Here is a 21,402-nt window from a genome sequence, read left to right on the forward strand (position 1 = left end):
TGCTCCCCACTTTCTCTGCCCTAGGCCCAGGACCTGTCTGTGGCCTGGAGCTCTGCTCCCACACTGAGCTGTGGTCCCCATCCTTCTTCCATTGCAGGATGGAAGGGAGAGATTTCTCTCTTCCTGCTCACCTCCTGGGCTGCCTTTAGGCCTGACCATCCCCCCCACCTGACATACACACGGTGGGTCAGGGTGGGTCAAGACCTCCTCGGCCCTGTGCCTGGCTGTTGAGATGAGGGGCCCTGGGCCAGCCGTGGCACACCGTTGTCCCCCTAAGTTAAGCAGAGGTTGAGACCACAGTCACAGAGCAGGCCTTGCCTTATCTGAAGCTGCAAATCATGTTCCCCCGCAGCCATCGTGGTGGCTTTCTGTGGTCAAAGGTATGAGAGAAGGCAGATCCTCACTTGCCCGGAGCTGCTGCCTGAGCTAGCCAGTGGCCGGTGCCTGTGTTAGGTGCAGCGGGACTGGTATGGGGGCGGTGGGAGCTGGGGCCCCTCTCCCTTTCCTGGTCCTGTGTGACGCTAAGCAGTGCCTGGGCCAGAGGTGTGTGGCCTGGGACCCGGCTGCCCGTGCACTGGGCCAGCTTCTGTGTAGGCCCTGCCAATCTCCCCATCTCCCCCAGGCACCCTGGGCTGAGGCTGGGCTGAGGCTGGGCTGAGGCTGGGCTGGGCTGGGTTCAGGGAGTAGGGCCATCCCCCAGTCAGAGTTCTTGTCATCTGCCCCACACACAGGGCTGCTGGGAAGTGCCCTGGGGGTGGGGGCGCGTTAACTGGTTCTTACTGTCTCACTGCGACCTTCTTTGGTCCAGAGAACTGAAAATTGAAGAAAAATGAGTCTTGAACTCTTCTCAAGCGTGGGTCCCAGTGTCCCCACACCTCTTCTCTAAGACCAGGGCCTGGGCTAGGGCCTCCCCTCTGATCTGGAGGGTTCCTTTCATCTCACATCCCCAACTCTCTGCCCGCTCCCCCCACCCCATGTGAGGTTGGGCTGCCTTTTCTTTTTCCCTTCCTTTCTCCTCCCTCATTATTTGGTGGGGTCTGATTGTCATGGAGTCGGGGTCTTTGGATGGGAGGGGGTGGTGGGAAACAGGTAGGAAGCCTGCCTTTCCCTGAAGGCCTGGAAGCTCCTCTGAGCTGGACACTTTCTGGGAACCATTCTGGGCTGAGGCTTCAGAGTTGTGCCTGGGTCTCTTGGAGGCCCGAGAGGCCAAATGGGCCCTAATAGGGGTGCAGGTGAGCCATCCTCACCTCTCTTCTCCCCTTCCCCTTCCCCTTCACAGTGCCTGGAGAAGTTTCCTGTGATCCAGCACTTCAAGTTTGGGAGCCTGCTGCCCATCCATCCAGTCACCTCATGCTAGGGACTGAGAAGCCAGGGCCACCCAGGCCACAATGCCTGTGCCTGCCCTTCCTTGCCCCAGCTCCAGTTATTCCCTGCCCCCTCCCTCTGTTCTTTCTGTTTGCTGAGAGGCTGTCTGCTGGGGTCGGTGGTGAGCTTGGGGTTGAGGGAGGCTCAGGGCATAAGGCTGAAGGACCCAAAGTGAAGGGAGAAGTGACCAAAGTGGGGCCCATTTCCCCTGGCTGGCAGATGTGCTCGGGCCCCAGTCCTGCACTTGGCCTTCCTCTCCTCTCTCCTGTCTAGTCCCACCTGAGACCTGAGCTGGTCTGCTCCCCTGGGAGGGGGAGGGTTTTGCGGTTTCCATTGCTTTCCTTTCCTGGGTCCTGTTGCCTTTTTAGGGGTTGGAGCAGTTGCTCCTGTGGGGCGGGTCAGTTTCCTAAGCCATGTGTGGGTGGGTATCTGGGGGTTCTGAAGTCTGGGATTGAGGCTGGTGGCCAGCCTGGGGTGGGATCGAGAAGCATTGGCTATTCTGGCCTGTGACCCTCCCAGCTTCTTTACATGGCTGCCCCCCAGACCTGCTGGCCCCTGTGTCCAGTGCCTCATCCTGGCTTTTCTGTTCTTTGGCCTTTGGCTTTGGTGGGTTTCCTGGCCGTAGCCCCTCCTGTCCTCCTCTACAGGGGTAGCCTCTGGAAGCTGCCCTTTGTGTAGACACTCAGTACAGGGCTTACCCCCTAGCTGATTGGGTGAGGCCTGCCTTTCCAAAGTTTCTCAGGCTGGCAGGGGGTGGCAGAGACTTGGGGCCCTGCTGTGGTTGTAGGGAACCTAGATTCCTCTAAAATCTTATGGTTCTGTTCCCCCCCACCCCCACCCCCACCCCCACCCTGGTGCTTGCTTCTCCAGGGCCCTTTACCCCTATTGCCCTGCTCTTCAGGGCAGTGGTTCAGGGGCCGCTGGAGCACTCAGCAAGCCCCTCCTTGTCTTCCCCTCTCCCTGAACTCACCCACTGGCTCTCTAAGATTAGGCAGTGATACCCCCCACCTCCTGCCCCGAAAATGGGCAGGGGCTGAACTGGGGGTGGGGTTGCAGGTGTGCCAGCTCCTGAGTTTCCTTCTAGGGCTGCCTTTGGGCCAAGCTCTTGCCAGCTTTCCCTGGCCCAAACCCAGGCGTGCCCTCCTCCACTACCCCCACCCTCTATCTGGGTCCACATCCCCTTTGGGAAGGGGGAGCTCCCGAGAAGCACAATTCAGGGGCTTGACCCTCATACCTGGGCTGATGGCCTGGGCAGAAGCCAGGAGAGGAACCACTAGAATCACAGAAATCGTTTTCCTAGGAGAGGCCCAGTGCTGGCCTCCCTTGCAGGGTCCAGACCACCACCTTCTTGGCTTCTCTTGCCCTGCCCCCCCCACCAGAGTCCCCCCAGCCCCATGCACCTTCATTGCTGTTTGGATTAAAGCCTCTGTTTTGCACCTGTCACTTGTGTGAGGTATGTCTTTTCATGCCATGTGTTTATTCCTCTTCCACATGCCTGTTTGTCTCTCCATCAGATCCCCTTCCCTCAGGCCATGGAGTCTGGGGCTGGGGCTGGGGCTGGCTCAGCTGCCGTCCGGGCTGAGCCTTTTCTGGGCAGCCAGTGACTACATAGCTGTTGCCTAGTTGCCTGAGCAGGCTTTGGTGCATCCTGACTGTCCCCACCCCCAACTATAAGAGTCTTGGGTAAGTTAGAGAATCTCTCTGAGCCTTGGCTTCCTCATCTGCAAAACGAGGACCATCACAGAGTGACTGACAGGAGTGAGTGAAGGATGTGAAGTCCTTGGCTTGGAGCCTGGCACAGAGCAAATACCCGTGGTCACCACGTGTCTTCTAGATGAAGGCAGCCCCTCTGGACTCCAGGCTTGACGGGGGAGTCTTTGGACTAGACTTAGCTGCAAGCCATGCACTACAGCTTTTAGGGGCATGCCTTTTTTTTTTTTCTTTCTTTTTTTTTTCTTTTTTAAGATTTTATTTGACACAGAGTTCAAGCACAAGGGGGAAGGGCAGGGGCAGAGGGGCAGGGGCAAGGGCTCACCACTGAGCAGACAGCCTGATGTGAGGCTCGATCCCAGAATCCTGAGATCATGACTTGAGCCCAAGGCAGACTTAACAGACTGAGAGCCACCCAGGTGCCCCATGGGGCTCATCTATATTGTGTTTCCCCCACTCCTTCTGTCCCTGTCGTGCTAGAGTTGGCAGTCAGGGGGCTGCAGTACCTGTGGCTTCTTGGACACTACCTGTTCCTGGGCTTGTGTCTGCAGACAAGTATCCTCAGAGGATGAGCTCTTGGCCCTTCTCCTAGCCTCAGAGGCCTTGCCCAGGAGAGCCTGGTGGCCAGGAGCCCTGCCTCAAGTCAGGCCCACTGAGCCACCCTAAGGTCCGCTGCGCTGCTTACAGGCTAGGAGACCCTCAGGGTTGACTTCATCTCTGAGCCTGGCTTCCTAATTGGGAAAGTGAGCATAACTTGACTTTGGCCATGGGTTGTGAGGACCCAGTCATTTCACAATGGTTAGTGGCTGCGTATTCTTCATTCTCATGCAAATGACAGCAGCCAACCCCAAAATACTGGAATGTTAGGTGTTGGTGAGTATTAGGAAGGAAATACCAGCAGTTAATTAGGGTGGCAGGCAGGGTTTGCTTGAGCGACAGGGTTGGGAAGGACACCTTAGAGGACCATGAGTCTTGGAGAGAGCTGGGGGCAGGGGGGCAGCCCAGCGCTGCAGGGGGGTCGGGAGGGCAGAGGCCTCAACAGGTCATTACCGTCAGCTTTGGGATTTAGTCTCTGAATGTCCTTTGGGAAGCTGCTGGAGGGTTTGGCGGTGACGAGGGCCTGGAGTATGTGGGGCCAGAGGGGAGGTGGGCACCATGTGGGTGGTGTGAGGATTGTGGCCTGGACTAGGGTTCAGTGAGGACGAGGTGAGAGGTGGTCCCATTTGGCTGTGTTGAGAGCTTTCACTAACAGGAAGGTGTGAAAGAGCAAAGAGAAGCCCAGAGTAGCCCCAATTCTTGGCTTGTGCAGCTGAATTGATGCCATTTACTGAGCTGGGGCAGATGTGGGAACAGGGATTTGTTGTTGGGGGGTACCAACAAGGGTATCCCCAACAGCAAATTTTTTTCTTTTTTAAGAAAGAAAAGGGTACTTGTTTGCTTCTAAGAAGGGGTGTGGAGTAGGCATCTGGGTCTGCTGAGCTAGAGCCAGGGATGGGGCTGGGCTGCTAGATTAGGGAGTGGTCAGTGAGCAGCAGGTCCCTGGGGTCACCAAGGCAGCAATGGGGATGAAGGTGAGAGGAGGGCTGGCTGGTTCCTGGCAGACTGGCAGGAGAGGTGCGTGGAGGGAGACCCTAAGGTCAGAGCCCTGGACACGTGGCTAAGAGGATGGAATGGGCCCTGGGTCTTTGTGCCTTGCTCAGGACTGCTTCGGTGGAATGGGTGGCAGGGTGGCAGAGGGCTGGGGAGGGAATGGGAGTCAGACATGGAGGTACTTCCTGCATCCTCACATGCTTCCTGCATCCTCACAAGGTCCCATGAGGAGCTCACGGGAGCACAGAGGTGAGGTCCCTGGTCCAAGGCCAACAGTCTGGAAGAAGGCACGCAGAGCTGGGACAGTCTGCTTGCCAAGCCATCCTCTACCACAGCACCTCACCTCTCTCTTACAGAGCTCTGCTGTAGAGGGAGCAGAGATGGGGAGGATGGGTGGGGTCTCAAGGTCAAGGAAGGTTTGAAAGGGGTGGTGATCAGGCCCATTGTGTGCTGAGGAGGGAGGCTGATGGCAGTGAGGCCTGGAAAATGGGCCAGGCTGCTTGTCCCTGCTCAGTGAAGGGAAGACAGACCCTTGCATCAACTTGGGCCTTGTGCATTGTTCTGGATTCACTTCTGCCAGGAAGTGTGAGCAGGGCCACCGATCACCTGTGAAGTACAGGGAACAGTCAGACACCGAGCCCACGGGCAAGGGCTTCAGTGCAGGGTGGGAAGCCCACCCAGGACCTGGGTATGGGACTGGCAGGTGCTCACACCTCCCTCCCATGCTGTGCTCAGCAGAGGGTGGCCACATTGCTGTCACTCCCTGGGGCTCTAAAGTAACCCGAGTGGGGCTGGCTCCCAGAGCTGCAGGAGGGAGCGTCGGCTTCCCAGGCTTCCCACCGTCCTGGACTAGAGAGGCCCAGAGGACAAGTTGAGCTCCACACCTGTGTTCCCTGCTCAAGGGGGGACGAGGCTGGGCCCTGCTCCCTGGGGTTACTCCCCCAGCATACCCTGGGGGGTGGGAGCAAAGAGACCCTTCCTAGCAGAACCCCCGACAGGAGCTGGGCTTGGGAGGAGAGCAAAGGGGAGAGCTTGGTGTGCCCAAGACTTGCACCCAAGTCGAGTGACACGTTCTTTTTGAGTCTAACAAGCAGTAAGCATACGTTACACACATGGTATTTGCAGGCATTTGGAGATGAAAAAGGTGAGAATCCTTCCTTTAAGAGACTTCTAACCTGCAGCGCCTGGCTGGCTCGGTCAGTGGAGCACGCAACTCTTGATCTCAGCGTTGTGAGTTTGAGCTCCACATTGCGTGTAGAGATGACTTTAAAAAATCCTAAAAAAACAAAAACAAAAACAAAAACCCAAAACTTTCCAACCTAGAGGGGGAAATGGGGATCTTGGACCAGCTGTGGGGCAAGTGGGATGATGGGCTCTGGGGGAAAGCTTGGGGAAGGCTCTAGGGAGCAGGTGGCATTTGAGTGGGGCCTTGAATGATGGGCAGAGACAAAGGGCATTCTAGTGGGGGGCAGTTTTGAGCAGAGGTGTGGAGGTGTGGGTCACAGGAGGCAGAGCTGGAAAAGTAGATGGGGGGCTAGTCTGTAGAGGGCTCTGAGCGACCTCTGGAAGAGACTCCCATATCTACACATCCCGTTGACACGACACAATTACATTGAATTATATGCAAAATGTATGCATTTCGTGTCTGTGTTCCCTGTCAGTGGGCTGCAGGAAGACAGGGGCCCACTGGGTGCTGTACCCCAGAGCCCGCCAGACTGGCACATAGCAGGCACCAGTAAATAAATGTAGTATCAGTGGCCAGGAAAGATGTTTAATTGGTGCCTGTGTGTGTGTATGTGAGAGACAGACAAAAACATCCACTGGGTTTTAGGACCCCCTGTCAGCTGTCTGGGAGCAGGGTCAAAAGCTGGGTGCCAGTGATGGGGCTGGGGGCCTTGGCCCAGGTAAGACATTTTGAAGGTTCAGTGCAGGGCAGAGAGCGGGCCCTGGGCTGGGAAGGGGGAGATTCAGGTAGGATTTGGTGCCAAGGGAAGGGGATGAGTTCTCAGCGGCCCTGGGGACTGCCCCTCTGTGCCTGGGGTGGGGCTGGCCATGCTCAGCTGTGGCCGCTGAGTTGGATGAGCTCTGTTGGGTAGATGTTTGGACCTGGCTGATGGTGAGGCGGGCAGGGCTGCTGAGACCCCAAGCCTGGTGGTGGGGGTGGGGAGAGCCCAGGCTGTAGGGACCTCCAGGAATCCTTGTCCCTGGGCTCTGCTAGTGCTCCAGCTCCCTTCCTTCCCTGCTGTCTGGGTCCCAGCTGCACTGGCCTCTGTTCCGTTCTTCAGACTCCCTGGACCATGGAACCCAGAAGCCTGTTCCTGACTGGAAACCCCTGGTCATCTTTTCAGCGTGCCACCGAGGCCTCACCACTTCCTCTGAGAGTCCTCACCTGGCCCCTAGACCTCCCGTGTCCACGCGCCGGTCCCCCTCTCTGACCACTCAGCATACCCTGGCTGTGGGGGCTGCATATATGGCAGTGGCGGCCCCAGGATGTGTAGTAAGGGATGCTGGAGGCACAGCCACTTAACTGCAAGGTGGGGTGTGGTAAGGAACTGTTTGCAGACACAGCTTCTCTTTACTTGGGACTCCTACACTTAGCACCCACCATTGCTGTTCCTTACATGCCTGTCCTGTCTCCTGCCACCCCCAGGAGGGTGCCGCACGCTACGGGGCTTGGGGCATCTCTGTGAATGGCAGTGATAAGCTGGGGCCTTCCCTGTGGAGGAATGGTGGAGATGCAGAGGCGGGCCATGTCTCCCAGGAGAGCCCAGCGGGGAGGCTGGAGGGCCGGCACCGAAGTTGGGGTATGTGGGGACCGCAGGGCAGTTTTGAGGGTGTGGGGGCTGAGGCAGAAGTGTGGGGGCTGGGAAGACGTGAGGGAAGTGTGGGTAGAGTGGCTGGGGAGAGAGGGAGAAAGGCAAGCCCTGAGGAACCTGAAGGCAACTTGCCGCTCAGGACCTGGAGTCCTCAAGGGGCCAGATGGGGCCCAAGAGGCCCAGGTCAGGGCCAAGCTGTCAGGTGCTCACTGGGGCTGGCGTTGGCTCGCTCACTTGGCAGACATCCCTGGAACCTTCTCTGCCCCAAGCCTTGTGCTGGGTGCTCGGATGCTACAGTGAGAGAGGTGGGCCCTTCCTCCTGGAGCCTATTCTAGCATGACTCATCCTAATGAAACATTCGAAATGCCCTGTGTGTCCAACAGTTGGGGATTATTAGAAGCAGGATGGAACGGTCGTACAATGAGCCATCAGAGGATGCGCTTTATTTATTTATTTATTTATTTATTTATTTATTTATTTATTTATTATTTATTCTTCTGCAAAGATGCTTAGGACTTTGTTGCTGAGCAGGTAAAACGGCCCCAATGACTAGAGGTAAAGTAGAACTCCTTTTTGTAAAACAACAAAATCTACAGTTTTGCCCCATCTGTCTTTCTCCATCTACATGGACAAAGGGCTGCTTAGCTCTGGGTGGTGGGGATGTGAGGGTTTTTGGGAAATCTTCATTGCTTTTCCTGCTTCCCAAAAAAGATTTATGAAAATGTTAAACACTAGTGAGCCACAAAAGAAAGAAACCTCAAGTTTTAACTTTGCCTGTTGGTTTTCATAGTGGATTTTTAAATCTTTCCACAATGCCTGCATGTTATTTTGTAATAATAATAATAAAAATATACGGATACAAAAGTTTTTCCTAAAGAGCGCCAAGTCTGGTGTACCTCTGGCGGGGAGGCAGGAGGGAGAGGAGGGAGGAGACCTACTCAGATGGGCAGGCTTCCTGGAGGAGGAGAGCTGTCGGAGGACTGATGATGAGAACTTCAGCGGGCTGGACTCAGCAAGGGAGGGCTCCCTGGTGGGCATCTGGGCATCTGCAGCCTCTCCCGGGGCTGGCGGTGACCGCTGGAGCCAGCCCCTGCTCTCAGGATCCCAGCGAATGTGGGCTGAGTCCAGAAGTCAACCCCAGACTTGAGGTACACTTTCTCCCCTGCCACCAGCCTGGAATGGGGGTGACGATGGTGATAAGCCAAGGGAGGGATGGTTCCGTTTTCTAATGCTTGTGATACTGCGGAAGGTGGCTTCCCTACTCAGCAAAGGGACAGAGCCCGGAGTCCTAGCTTCATCCACCACTCTCCTCTGAGCAGGGGGCATTGAGGGCACTGTGCCCAGCTGGAGATGTCTGGCGCAGGATGATGTCTCTAGGGAGCACAGTGGTAGAGAGGACTCGGGAATCGGGCAGATCCGTGTGACCTGGGACAAGGTCTTCACCTCTCCGGGTCTCTCATTTCTCTCATCTGTGCGTGGGGATGGCAAGCAGTCTTGAGCCATGGCCCGGAGATAGTGTCCACAGCGCCTGGCATGAGGTCAGTGCCCCATGGTGTCCCTCTCACAGGGCAGACCAGCTGGTTCTGGTCCCAGTGCTTTTCCCTCTGTCCACTGCCACTGCTCTGTGACACTTAGCCCCCTCTCCGGGCAGACCTTTGCCAACCTCTACATGTAGGTGTCGACAGATCCCTCTTCCCTCCTTATTTGCTTAGGACTAGGTGAGGGCTTTTCCCAAGGGGCACTGCAAAGGCAGGCAGAGTGCAGGTGCCCCATCCCCAGATAACCAGAGCCCAGCCTCAGTTGGACCAGACTGCTCAGACCTCCACATGGGGACTTTGGGGTTGGTCTGTTCTCTAGGCAGACTGTTCTAGAATCTGCTCCCTAACCTCTGCAAGGGGTGGGGAGTGGGCTGGTCAAAGGGTGCGTGGGCTCTACTTCTCACTGTGTGGCCTTGAGCCAGTTACTTAACCTGTCTGAGCCTCAGTTTCCTTATGTATTAATTGGAGACAAATAAACATGGTCTAACAGGGATGACCGCACAATCCTTTGAAGGGGAAACACTTATGCAGGGTTTGCATTATCTCTCTCTCTCTCTTTTTGCATTATCTCATGTAATCTTTACCAGCCTACACGGGTGGGTGTGCAGGGGCAGAAGCACAAGGAAAGGACAGCTCTGGGGAGAGGGATGCACACCCGGGCTCTTGGGCTCCAACACAGCCATCCTCACTGCTGGGCTCAGTGATGCCCTTCGGTTCTTCATAGAGGTTTTAGAATGATACAGGAAAGCCTTTAGGGGACAATGGGCCTGAAGAGGACAGGGCAGGGGAGGCTTCCCTGCAGGTGGACAAGGACTCCAAGTAGCGAGAACCCCTGGGAAATCTCTGAAGTATAGCCAGTGGGGCTCGTCCCATTGCTGCCTCCAGCCCCGGGCCCAGGCTCCAGCCTGGACCACACTGGCCTGGTGAGTCCTCCATGCACATTCTTGACCCTGCCATGTCCTCATCTGCCACTGCTGCTCTAGGCTCCAGAAGCTGCCTGTAGCCTGACTTTGGGGTGTCCCTAGGAGACCTTGGAGCTGGTGGTTCCTGAGCCCAGCCCTTGTGTCTGGCCCTGTGTGAAGTGCTTAAAAGCACATCTCCCTTTGTCCTACTATGGGTCAACTATGTCCCCATTTCACAGAGGAGGAAACTGAGGTCCTGGTGAATGAAGTCACTGGCTGGCCAGGGAGGTGCTGGGTCTATTTCCTGTTCAGGTGCACATTCCTGTGGCCTCTCCCCGGAGACTTAACTGAAACATCAGGGTGGCCCTGGGCTGGCTTGTGCTGTCTCCACTCAGGTGGCCCCAGAGCCCTCCTCCTCCTCCTGTGTCAGAGCCCATCTCTCCAGGACCGGCCCCACATCCTTGTCCTGTGTGAGAGGCACCTACTTCTAGAGCCCCATTTCCTTCCGGGAGGCAGGGCCAGTCACACAAAGACAAGAGGAGGCAGGATTGCAAGGACCGTGATGGCCATTGTGGCTGGTAGCCATGTGCCAGCCTACAAGATATGCTTTCTTTGAGCCCTCATGGAGTCCCCATGGTGAGCTGAGAAAGTCACGTCACCTTCCTGCTCAGGGAGGGGGAAACCAGGGGGAGAGGGGGATGGCACAAGGACTCCAGCTCCCGTGAGTCAGGATGGAACCTGAGTTTGTCTGACGTGGGTCCTACATCATCAGCATGATGGGGCACTTCCAGCCGGGCAGGAGGAAGACTCTTCTGGTCCAGTGGAAATTGCTTATTGACCTAGGTGCTCCCAGTAGTCCTCCAATCTGGGCAGCCCAACTAGTGGACAGCATCCAGCAGGCCCCAAATCCTTGCACTAGCCTCTCTTTCATCCCCCAAATTCAACCCGCAAGCAGGTGCTATTGGAGCCTTCTTCAAATTATAACCCTAATCTGTCCACTTCTCCCTCACCTGCACCGCGGCCACCTCGATCTCAGCCCCTGTCAGTTCTTACAGGACCAGCGTGGCAGCCTCCTCTCAGGTCTCCTGGCTCCGCTCTGCCCTCCAAACCCTGGTTCCACATTGAGCCGCTCGAAGGTAAGTCCCATCATATTCTTCAAGTGGCTTCTCACCGCTGGTAGAACAGTCCACCACATGATCCAACTCCTCAGATCCCTTGTACTCTTCCCCACTTCCTGCCCCTCCAGTCACACTGCTCTCTTCGTGGCCCTCTAAGATGCCAAGCTCATTCCTGCTCCAGAGCCTTTGTACCTGCTGTATCCTCTGCTTGGACAGCTTGGGTCTCACGGTGAGCAGTGGTTCTGTCTGGTTGTTCAGGGCTCAGCTCAGATGCTGCTACCTCCAAGGGGCCCTCCCTGCTTTCTCTGAGAAGCTGCTGAGGGGGCCTCCACCAGGCCAGCTCTTCTCCATCCTGCCCTCTGTTCTAGTTGCCTGTATGACTCTCATGATGATCTGAATTTATTATCTATTGATTTGCTTACTTGGTCATCATCTTCTCTCTCAATAGAATGTAAGCTCGGTTGGAGGGCAGGGAGCAAGTTTATCGTGGTCACCACTGACTCTCCAGTGCCTGGAACAGTGACTGCTCCACAGTGCACAGGTGCCCAACACCTGAGTGAATGCATGAAGTAGACTCCCCGTGCCTGGAGTCATCCTAGAAAAAGCTGGACAACAGGTGCTGGATGGAGCCCCGGCTGCCAGGCTGTCCATCCCCCAACTCCAGTACAGGAGCTCTGGGGCCCTGTGGAGAGCCACCCTGGCAGGTGGCCTAGGTGGACAACTCCCCAGTGTCCCAGGCACTGAGCTTTCTTGGTTCTGTGGTTCACTACCAAGCTTGGGCAGCACCCATCGAGCTCGACTGTGTGGACTTAGCCTTGGTAGGCTGGGTTTAAAGGAGATTCCCACCCCCACCCCAAGAGTGGAGGGGCAGAGCAGGAAAGAGAGACACTAAGCAGGAACTGCCCTGCTTTGGATGACCCAGAGATGCCCCCTGACATAGCAGGTCAAGTGTCCATCCTGGCTCTGAAGCCCCCCCCCCCGAAACCACCAGGCCCCCCTTGCTTCCTCTCTGCCTCACAGCCTCCCCCCACCGGGGCCTCCCTCCTCTCACTGATGGGGCTCTTTCACAGCCACCTTCCCATGCTTTCCTGGCCCACAGGAGGTTGGGTCTTTCAGCCAACAACTTTATCAAGCACCCACTGTGTGCCAGGTGCTGTTCTCCAGATGCAGCGGCCTGTGAACTCCCTGCCCTGTGGAGTCTACACCCCAGCGAGGAGACAGCTGAGCGAGAGAAGGAATTCACGCTGGAACATCAGCCCGCTGTAAGGGTGACGAGAAAAATGTGGGTCAGGGTGGTAGAGGGGTACCGTTTAGGGGGGTGTCGGGGCGACACTAGAGCACAGACCCAATGGGGAGAGAGTTAGCCAGCAAAGGGCCGAGAGAAGAACCCCCCCCCCCCAGGCCCAGGGCCTAGCCAGGGTGGGAACAGCCTGGCCGCAGGAGGCGGGAGCACCCCAACTCACACAGAGTGGGCACTCTGCCGGGCTGGGGTGGGGGCGCCCAGCAGGCTAGAGCAGGCACTCTGTATTCGCTCCCTGCGGGGCAGGAGCAGTGGCGGCTGGGCCTCCTCAGGCTGGCTTCCGGGGTGCAAGTGTATGCGGTGATGACACGGGGACAGCCAGAATTGCCAAGGTGGCCCGTCCCCACCACAGGGGTCAGATGTCGGCCAGGGAGGTACCACTGAGCTCTGCCCCCTCCCCAACGGGCTTTCAGCGATTACACCCCCAGGGAAGGTTGGGAGTTGGGCAGGCAGGCCGGGATCTGACTTCATGGTTCTCAATTGGAAGAGGGACAGTAGGAGAGCAAGAGGGAGCGGAGGGAGAGCAGCGAGCAGGGGAGCTCAGCACCGTCATCCAGGCGCCAGGCCTGGGGCCCTGCAGCAGAGCAGCTTCCTGAGGAGAGGGAGAGGGCATGTGGGAACCTCTTCTGAAGGAGGGCTGCCAGGGGTTGATTGAGGGCGGGGAGCAGGGACTGGAAGTGCATTTATGGGAAACAGTCCAGACGTTCTGGGACTTGGGGCCTGAACGGGTTGGCGATGGGTGGTACCATGGACTGGATGGGAAAGGCTGAGGAAGAAGCAGGAGTGGGCTCTCAGGCGTGTGGGTGGAGACAGGGGAGCTCTGAGATGCCTGAGACCCCAAGAGGATAGGTCACGTGGTGTTGGGACCCCTAAGCCACGTTCAGCATAGAGGTCCCAACTGGGGACAGTAGTCAGGGGGTTGGTGGGACTGCATGAGCTTGTCCAGGAAAAGGTGGCAGGAAAAGAGAAGGGTACTAGGGCCAGAGCCCAGGACTTCTCTGGCATTTCCAATTTCCAGGAAGGGGAGAAGGACCCAGCAAAGGAGATTGGGAAGATAAGAGCCAGGAGAGTGGAACCAAATTGTTCTTTACCCAGCTGGGTTGTTTTTTTTCGTTTGTTTTGTTTTCAAGATCTTATTTTTTTTAAGTAATGTCTACACCCAAAGTGGGTCTCGAACTCAGAACCCTGAGATCAAGAGTTGCATGCTTTATTGGCTGAGCCAACCAGGTGTCCCTATTTTTTATTTAATTTTTTTCAGACTTTATTTATTTGTTCCTGAGGGACACAGAGAAGCAGAGACACAGGCAGAGGGAGAAACAGGCTCCCTGCAGGGAGCCCAATGCGGGACTCTGTCCCAGGACCCGAGGGATCACCTGAGCCAAAGGCAGATGCTCAACCACTGAGTCACCCAGGTGTCCCTGTTTTTTTATTTTTTAAACTGAGTTTGAGGAGTGTGTAGAGGAAGGACACTGGGGTTGGTGACCAAGCAGCCCCCATTCCTCTGGGAATAGGATCCCTTCTTCCCTCATGGAGAACCCACTGGAAGGGACTGAGGTGGGGCTACCAACCCCCCAGTCTTAGGGATAGACACAAGCCCAGACCTGGCCAATCAGAGGGCCCCTGCCTCCCATCTGCTGTGATTGGTTCGGGAATGAGCATGTGACCCAGGCTGTGCCTGTGAGCTTGATGGCTGGTACTTCTGTTGGGAGCTGTTGGGTAGGTGCCCCTGCTGCCAGGGTTGCTAAGCTGAGACAGTGTTGTCCTGGGGATGCTAAGACCAGCTGTGGCATTGTGGGGCCCAGCATCAAAAACAAATGCAGGGCCCCTTGCTCAAAAAGCAGGAAAAAGTACCATTAAAAGTACCTAGAATGCTTTTACTTCCTTTCGTAGGCTTGTACTCAACTTGTCATGGTGTTATTTTATTTGCTGTTTAATGTCATTCTAGTAAAGAAAAATAAAAAAATTTAAATGATTAACATGGATTTTACCATTCATCTCTATGTTGTGCAATACCAGTTTTAAATGCAAATGTCAGATCATTTAATTCCTGTGCAGAATCACCAAAATTGTATAATTTTCATTTTGTGGCTTGTCCCTGAGGGTGCCTTGAGCTGGCCAGAAAAGACAAACACAAAGCAGACTCAGGAAGGTTATAGGAGGAGGAGTGGCTCCTTAGCCACACACAGCCGGCCAAGGGAGTGCTCTTGGGCTTGGGGATACTGCAGACCTTCCCAGACCCCGACCCTGCCCTGGGTGCCCAGATGCATTCTCCCTTGCTCCCTTGGGCCTGACGGTTGCTGAATTACCCCTCCCACCAACCACCAGACTGTGTCTAGCCCCTGGCCTAGAGGTGGGGCCTGGAGAGGTTGACCAGGACCCCACCTCAGCCTGCAGCAGAGGTGATCCAAGGATCTCAGGCCTTGGACGAGGGTAGGTGGCAGGCTCGTCCCTGCCTAGACAGGGGCTCCAGTTGCATGCCAGACGAGCAGTGGTGTTGCCAATCCAGGGCAATGATGGCTGCTGGCACACCTTGTGATACCTGCCCCAACCCTCCCTGTGCCTGTGCCCAGGGTGGAGAGTGGCATGGTCACAAAGAGGGGGAGGCCAGGCAGGGCCAGGGTGCCAAGGGGTAAGGGGGCAGCTGAGAACATGTCCCATGGAGACAGAATAGTACATGGCCTGAAGCTCCAAGTCCTTGGCGCGTGCTCCATTGTACCATCAGATTTCACTTACAAAACAGATTCAAAGACAAATGGTTATGGATTTCCAGACAGCAGCTGCGGAGCGTTAAACCCCAAGCATGGGGTCCTTTGAATGTGAAGCCCTGTGTGATCACCCTGGTCACAGGCCTGTGAAGCTGGGCCTGGCCGGTGGCCATCTTGCTCATGCCTCTGAGCAAACCTAGGAGAGGCCAAGGAGAGCCAGGAAGCACCAAGGGACGGTGAGCAAGCCCTGGTGACGTCACATGAGCCTCTGAGTCCAGCTGTGCCCACAGCTGAATACCCAAGAACTTCCCAGTTCCTGAGCCAGTTAATCTCTTCTGTGCTCCAGCCAGCTGAGGCCTGAGTGCTCAGGACCCACAGAGGTGAGGATCCAGGCTTGCCAGTCTGGATACCTGGATTCCTTTCTTGACTTAAAAGAGTTTCATACCTGTCCATCCAGTTGGAATGCCTGTAGGTCAGAGATCTAACTGCCCTCCCCACGTGGACCTGTTCTGTTCTCAGCCAGGTCTATTATCTGTCTCAGACCTCCAGTTCTTTCTCGGGAGAAAGGAAAGCTTTATTCCTTGGCTTTCCCAGTGCTCCCCAGGCTGGGTAATGTGGATGTTGAAGGAGAACCTCAAATTCCACCCTGGAGTGTGTGCTTGCGTCTGTGTGTGTGTGTGTGTGTGTGTGTGTGTGTGTGTTTAGTGCCCTGGAGGGCAACTGAGGGCATGGGGGTGGGTAATAAATGTGGAAGGTACATGAGAATGTTCAAGAAGCTTCCAGAAAGAGGGGAGAGGAGTTAGAGATGGAGGAGGAAGGGGGTGGGAATGGCCTGACTAGGGGAAGACAGGCAAACAATCCTATACCAACTGTTTCATCTTTAAACTACTCCTTGGTGGAAAAAATAAATAAACAAATAAACTACTCCTTGGTGGGACACCTGGATGGCTCAGCGGTTGAGCGTCTGCCTTTAGCTCAGGGCGTGATCCCAGCATCTGGGATCGAGTCCCACATCGGGCTCCCTGCGAGGAGCCCGCTTCTCTCTCTCTCTCTCTCTCTCTCTCTCTGTCTCTCATGAATAAATAAATAAAAATCTTTAAAAAAAATAAAGAAAAAAAAATAAACTACTCCTTGGTGGGATGCCTGGGTGGCTCAGTGGTTGAGCATCTGCCTTTGGCTCAGAGCATTATCCCCAAGTCATGCGATCAAGTCCTGCATTGGTTTCCTTGCTGGGAGCCTGCTTCTCCCTCTGCCTGCATCTCTGTCTTTCTATCATTAATAAATAAATAAACAAAATTAAAAAAAAATAAACCACTCCTTGGAATGGACAGATAGCCCATTCACTCAGCCATCCATCTGTCCATCCGTCCATTCAATCTCTAAGCATATGTCCTGAGTGAAAAACTGTTAAACACACACTGAGTACACGTTGACTGTCAGGCATAGCCAGGCCCTAAAGATACCCAGACACCTTCCTGGAGATTAACCTTTTTGAAAACATGAGTGCCAACTATGGAAAGACAAAAAAAATTTTTTTTTTTCAACAAAGTTTATAGGGTACCTCCTCCGTCCCCAGCCCCAGAGTAAAAAGATCTGGATTGGATCTCTCTGAAGGAAGTTGCCACCTTCTTACTTCTTTGGTCATCAGTTTTGCTCACTAGGAGAGAGTCTGTAGAAAAACAGCCCTTATTTCTGCAGCGAAGATTTATTATCTGGGCAGAGCCGACTGATGACAATATCAGAACTCTCATGTACTGGGTGCCTACTATATGCCAGCTGTGGTGCCGTAGGAGACTCACTGTGCAGGTGAGTACTCACGGGCAGCCTCATTTTGTAGACAAGGGACTGGGGAGGGCTGGAGAGGGTAAGTGAAGAGCCCGTTGTTACCTAGAAAGCGGCAGAGTCCAGTTCGCGCTCAGGTCTGTGTGCTTGGAAGCACAAGGCTGGGCTTTGGACAGGCACACCCAGTGGGGGCGGCCACCCGGAGCCCCCTGCTGCTTGGCCTCACATGTGCTGGTCCGCCTTTGCTCATCTGATATTACAACTTCCAGGGAGGGGATGCCACCCAACCCATTATGCTGCACTGGGACCACCGCCCACCCGCCTCCCTCTTTGCTGAGGGTCCCTTGGATGGGTGCGTCCATGGGGCCCAATCCATTAGCAAGAGGGTCAGAGCTCCAACTGGCCTGGAGCCTTGGCCAGCCCAGTGTGACTAGGGAAACTGGTTGGGGCAGCTGACCCACACTGTGGTTGTACTGGCCTATCTCCTCCCTCTGCACCCCAGACACCCTCCCCCCGCTGACCTGGGGAAAGAACAGAAATTCCCAAAACGCCAGTAAGGGCTCTCCTGTTTCTTGAGTGCTTTCTGTATGCCAGGCACGGCTCAGCATTCCTCTGTAGGTCACAGCCGCATCCTCAGTCCCTGCCTTCCCCCTGGTCCCATCTCTTGCCACCGTCCCCTGTGCCCTCTGCCTCAGCCCCACAAGCTACCTTCCTGGTCCTCCGACCTGCCCAGTGAGGCCCTGTGTTCAGCCTCTGTCCTTGCTGCTGCTCCTGCCTGGACTGCTCTGTCACTGTGTCCCCAGAGGCTGGTGGTAGAGATTTCTAGTACCCCACCACCTGCCCTTCACCTCCCCTTCCCAGGCCCTCCTGCCTGCCCCCAGCCCCGCTCCTGCTGGACCCCTGCAATTAGGAAAGGTCAGGAGTTAGGCCAGGTCAGGAGACTAACTGGGGCCAATGGCCCATGAGGAGAGGTGAGGGGACTCGCTTCCTGACCACGAGACTCTGCACCCCTGAATCACTGAGTCATTTTGTGGAGCATGGCAGCTTCGGAGAGTTGCCAGTTTGGCTGGACATTGCTTTGTCAAGAACTCCATCTTCGCTGTGTTACACCTCTGAGATTTGGGGGTCAATTTGTGATGACAGCATAGCCTATCCTATCCTGACCAATACAGCTGACCCATCCAGTTCTCAGCTGACACGTCACTTGCTGTGACCACCGCATCTGAGCGGCGCCACCCTCTTCTCCTGAGCCCTGTCTAGCCCTGTTTTTATTCTCCTGTAACACATAGCTTAATGTTTATTTCTTCCTTTGCTTCTCGTCTGTCTCCTCTGCTGGAATGTAAGCTCCATGGGGGCAGGGCCCTTGGCTGTCTTGTTCACGGCTGCATCTTTGGTGCCTAGCACAGTGCCTGGCGCTCCATAAATATTTGAATGGCTGGATGCATAAGTTTCTTTCTTTCTTTCTTTCTTTCTTTCTTTCTTTCTTTCTTTCTTTCTTTCTTTCTTAAGATTTACTTATTTATTTTATTTTTAAAAACATTTTATTTGTTTATTTGAGAGAGGGAACACAGAGTGAGAGAGAGCGAGCACAAGTGGGGATGAGGGGCAGAAGGTTGGAGGGACAAGTGGACTCCTCACTGAGCAGGGAACCTGAGCAGAGCTCGATCTCGGGACCCTGAGATCATGACCTGAGCCAAAGGCCAACTCTTTTAAAACTGTATCCAGCTTTATTAAAGATACTTCTCATAAACAATCATGGTATTTCAGGCAGGACATGGGCAGACGATCATTAACAGTATACAACAACTTTCAAACTCCCTTCTTCAATGGACTACCAAAATCAGAAAGCCACTATAAAACCTAATGAAATCTTCATGTGATGCTCTGAACAGGGAAAGTTTAGAGTGAGGGTTGACAGTTCACATTTAGCATGTTGTTTAACAACTTTTCACAAGCCAACCCTGATTTTCAGGAAATGAAATGAAAATGGCAGAATTATCAATCTGAAGATCCACAAGCTAAAAAAAGGAACTCTTTTGAGGGACGCCATCTCAGTGGTGACACCGTAAAGTCCAGATTGCCTGACATACTGGGAACCATTTCATGGGGTCAGGTTCCAACAGGTCTCTGGGTTTAAGGGAGTCAAGTCTACGTTGAAGGCAGAGAGGGAGAAGAGGATATAAAAAAATGAATTTTAGTTTTTCCACACCACCAAGGTGGCTCATGTGTGTCAACATCAAGGAATCCTTCCTCCTGGGAGCCAAGAGGAAGTTTCTCAAAACTAGAAGGGGAAGGTGTTTTTCCCTCTTGTTATCAATCTAGCTTCGGAGATATTCTATTAGTGACATATGCCCTTCCCCCAAAACAACAATGAAGTGTTCTGTGTGCTAACAACATAGCTTAAAAAAAAAAGTAAAACAAAATTCTGCATTTTTATAAAACTTGATAAAAAATAGTATTTCAAACTGTACAGTCACCAGAAGTACACAGTTATAAAAAATGCACATACTTCACTTGGCATCTCCAGCACCTTCAGCTTTCTGTGCCTGGACTGTTTTGGCATCTCCATTTTCTTTTTTTTTTTTTTTTTTGGCATCTCCATTTTCTGCAGGGTTATTTCCATCCTTGCCAGCATCAGCTTTCCCCTTTATCCCTTTGGGTACCTTCTCTCCCTTCTTTGCAGGGGCCTTTTTAGGCTTGGGCTCTGGCTTTGGAGGAGCAGGTTTAGCAGATAACCTTGCAGATCTTCTCTGTGGCTCATCCTTCACCTTGGCTTTATCTCCTTTAGCATCCCCTTCAGCCTTTCTCTTGGGCATGGTGGCGACGGCAGCAGGACGTAAGCGCTGGACGCGGGGATGTGGCGGCACGCGGGCTTTGGCCGGTCCGGGGGTCTCGCCTCTTCTTCTTCACATTGCTCCCGAAGGCCAAGTCTTAACCGACTGAGCCACCCAGGCGCCCCCAGATATACCTATTTATGTTAGAGGGAGAGAGAGGGAGAGAGAGAGAGAGAGAACGAGCAGGAGGGGCAGAGGGAGAGGGAGAGAGAATTTTAAGCAGACTCCACGCTGGGCATGGAACCCAATGTGGGGCTTGATCTCACCACCCAGGGATCAGGACCTGAACTGAAACCAGGAGTCAGACGCTTAACTGACTGTGCCACTCAGGTGCCCCCGAATGCATGGATATCTTGAGTGCGTGAGACAGGCAGATGACCATTGCTCATGGGTAGTTGTGGAATCTGATAAATGCCTCCTGCATTTTCCTTGCTGTGATTGGACATAAAGCCTCAGATCATCAGAAGGCTGGAAGCAATGGCTTTTTTTCTGCTTTTTTCCACTTTGGGGGCTTGATTTCTCTCCTCTTACCGGGTCTCCACAGGTGAGGGAATGTGGGCCTGATAGGAGAGGGACTCTCCTATCAAGGTAGGCCTGAGCCAGAACCTCCCCTCTGTCTCCAGACTCCTGATCCAGTGCTCTCTAGGCCGAGCTTTGCCAATTGCTCTTTGGTTTCAGCCTCGGTTGCTGAAAACATTTACCAAGCACATTTGCCTCTTCCTCCCCACCTTGCCAGGTTATCTAGCAACTCGGAGCAAATCATTCGGGTGATGATTGATGGGTAGGACTGGGTGGAGCTGGGCCAGGGGTCAGAGGTGAGAATGAACAAGGCTCCCTCCAGAATGCCTCCTCAACAACATCCTCAAGATGAGCTGTCGTTTTGTCTCACGCCTCTTTTAACAAAGACAGAGCGCAGGAGGGTGAATTCTGGTGAATCAAGGCTTTTTGGTGTGTATTGTTTCTCAGGGGGTGAGCCTGCCCCAGACAGGCTGAATATAGCGGCTCCCCCTCTCTGCTCTGTAGCAGGCTGTACATCGATTACAGCACCTGTCACGTCACATTTTTCTCTGAAAAATGTCTTGTTCATTTTTTCTTCTGCATAAAAAGCAATACGTGCTCATTGCAGAAAATTTGGAAAATATGGAAATGTATTAATGATCAAGCAAAGGTCATCTGTAAAGTCCCCACCTAGTAATAATCACTAGCATTTCAGAGCTCGTAGTCAGCCTTTTTTTCACCTGCACATGAGAAGAGATGTTACCTGTACCCCAGATGTCCCCAGACTGCACCAGCTGGGGGTATGATTCACCTAGGCATGGCCCCTCCCTCTCCATCCCGCCGGCACCCCTTGATCACCCTGGCCTTTCCCCAAAGCCTTTGCTGTTGTATCTGGGAGTGCTTGGAGGGGGCACATATGAGCTCCAGCCAAGTCCTTCCAGTTTGGCCTCCCTGCAGCTTGCCCACAGCTCTTAGCCCCTCAAGGGTGGCCCTTGTCACTGTCTCTGTCACGGAGCCCACTGGCTCCCCCAAGACCCTGCCCCCTGCCCCGGGGGGCTGCAGGCTCCCCTCTCCTGGTGATTCCTGAGTGGCAAATCTGGGAGGCACCAGATGGCCCTTGGAGCCTCATTACTTTGGGTAGGAGCTAGGAGAATGTTCCTTCCTCAGGGGCAAGCCCTGAAGCAGCCATGCCTGTGCCCTGGGTCTCCCCAAGTCTCACGTCTAAATGCTTCCTTTAGCTTGGC

The 21,402-nt window shown here is 54.4% G+C and overlaps 1 protein-coding gene and 1 pseudogene across 2 annotated transcripts in view; one reads left to right on the forward strand and one right to left on the reverse strand.

Annotated features, from left to right (window-relative positions):
* Window positions 1-2,808, forward strand: part of PTPA (protein phosphatase 2 phosphatase activator) — a 30,863-nt gene extending 28,055 nt beyond the window's left edge. For both annotated transcript variants that reach the window (XM_077850993.1, XM_077850992.1), the window contains one exon: window positions 1,280-2,808. In XM_077850993.1, coding sequence (XP_077707119.1) covers window positions 1,280-1,357 — 78 coding nt within the window. In that variant the 3' untranslated portion in view covers window positions 1,358-2,808. The remainder of the gene's footprint in view (window positions 1-1,279) is intronic.
* A 16,299-nt stretch (window positions 2,809-19,107) lies between these two features.
* On the reverse strand, window positions 19,108-19,704 carry LOC144285232 (non-histone chromosomal protein HMG-17 pseudogene; annotated as a pseudogene).
* Window positions 19,705-21,402: the final 1,698 nt, after the last annotated feature.

The sequence above is a fragment of the Canis aureus genome, chromosome 16 (genome assembly GCF_053574225.1).
Source record: "Canis aureus isolate CA01 chromosome 16, VMU_Caureus_v.1.0, whole genome shotgun sequence".
NCBI classification, from domain to species: domain Eukaryota; kingdom Metazoa; phylum Chordata; class Mammalia; order Carnivora; family Canidae; genus Canis; species Canis aureus.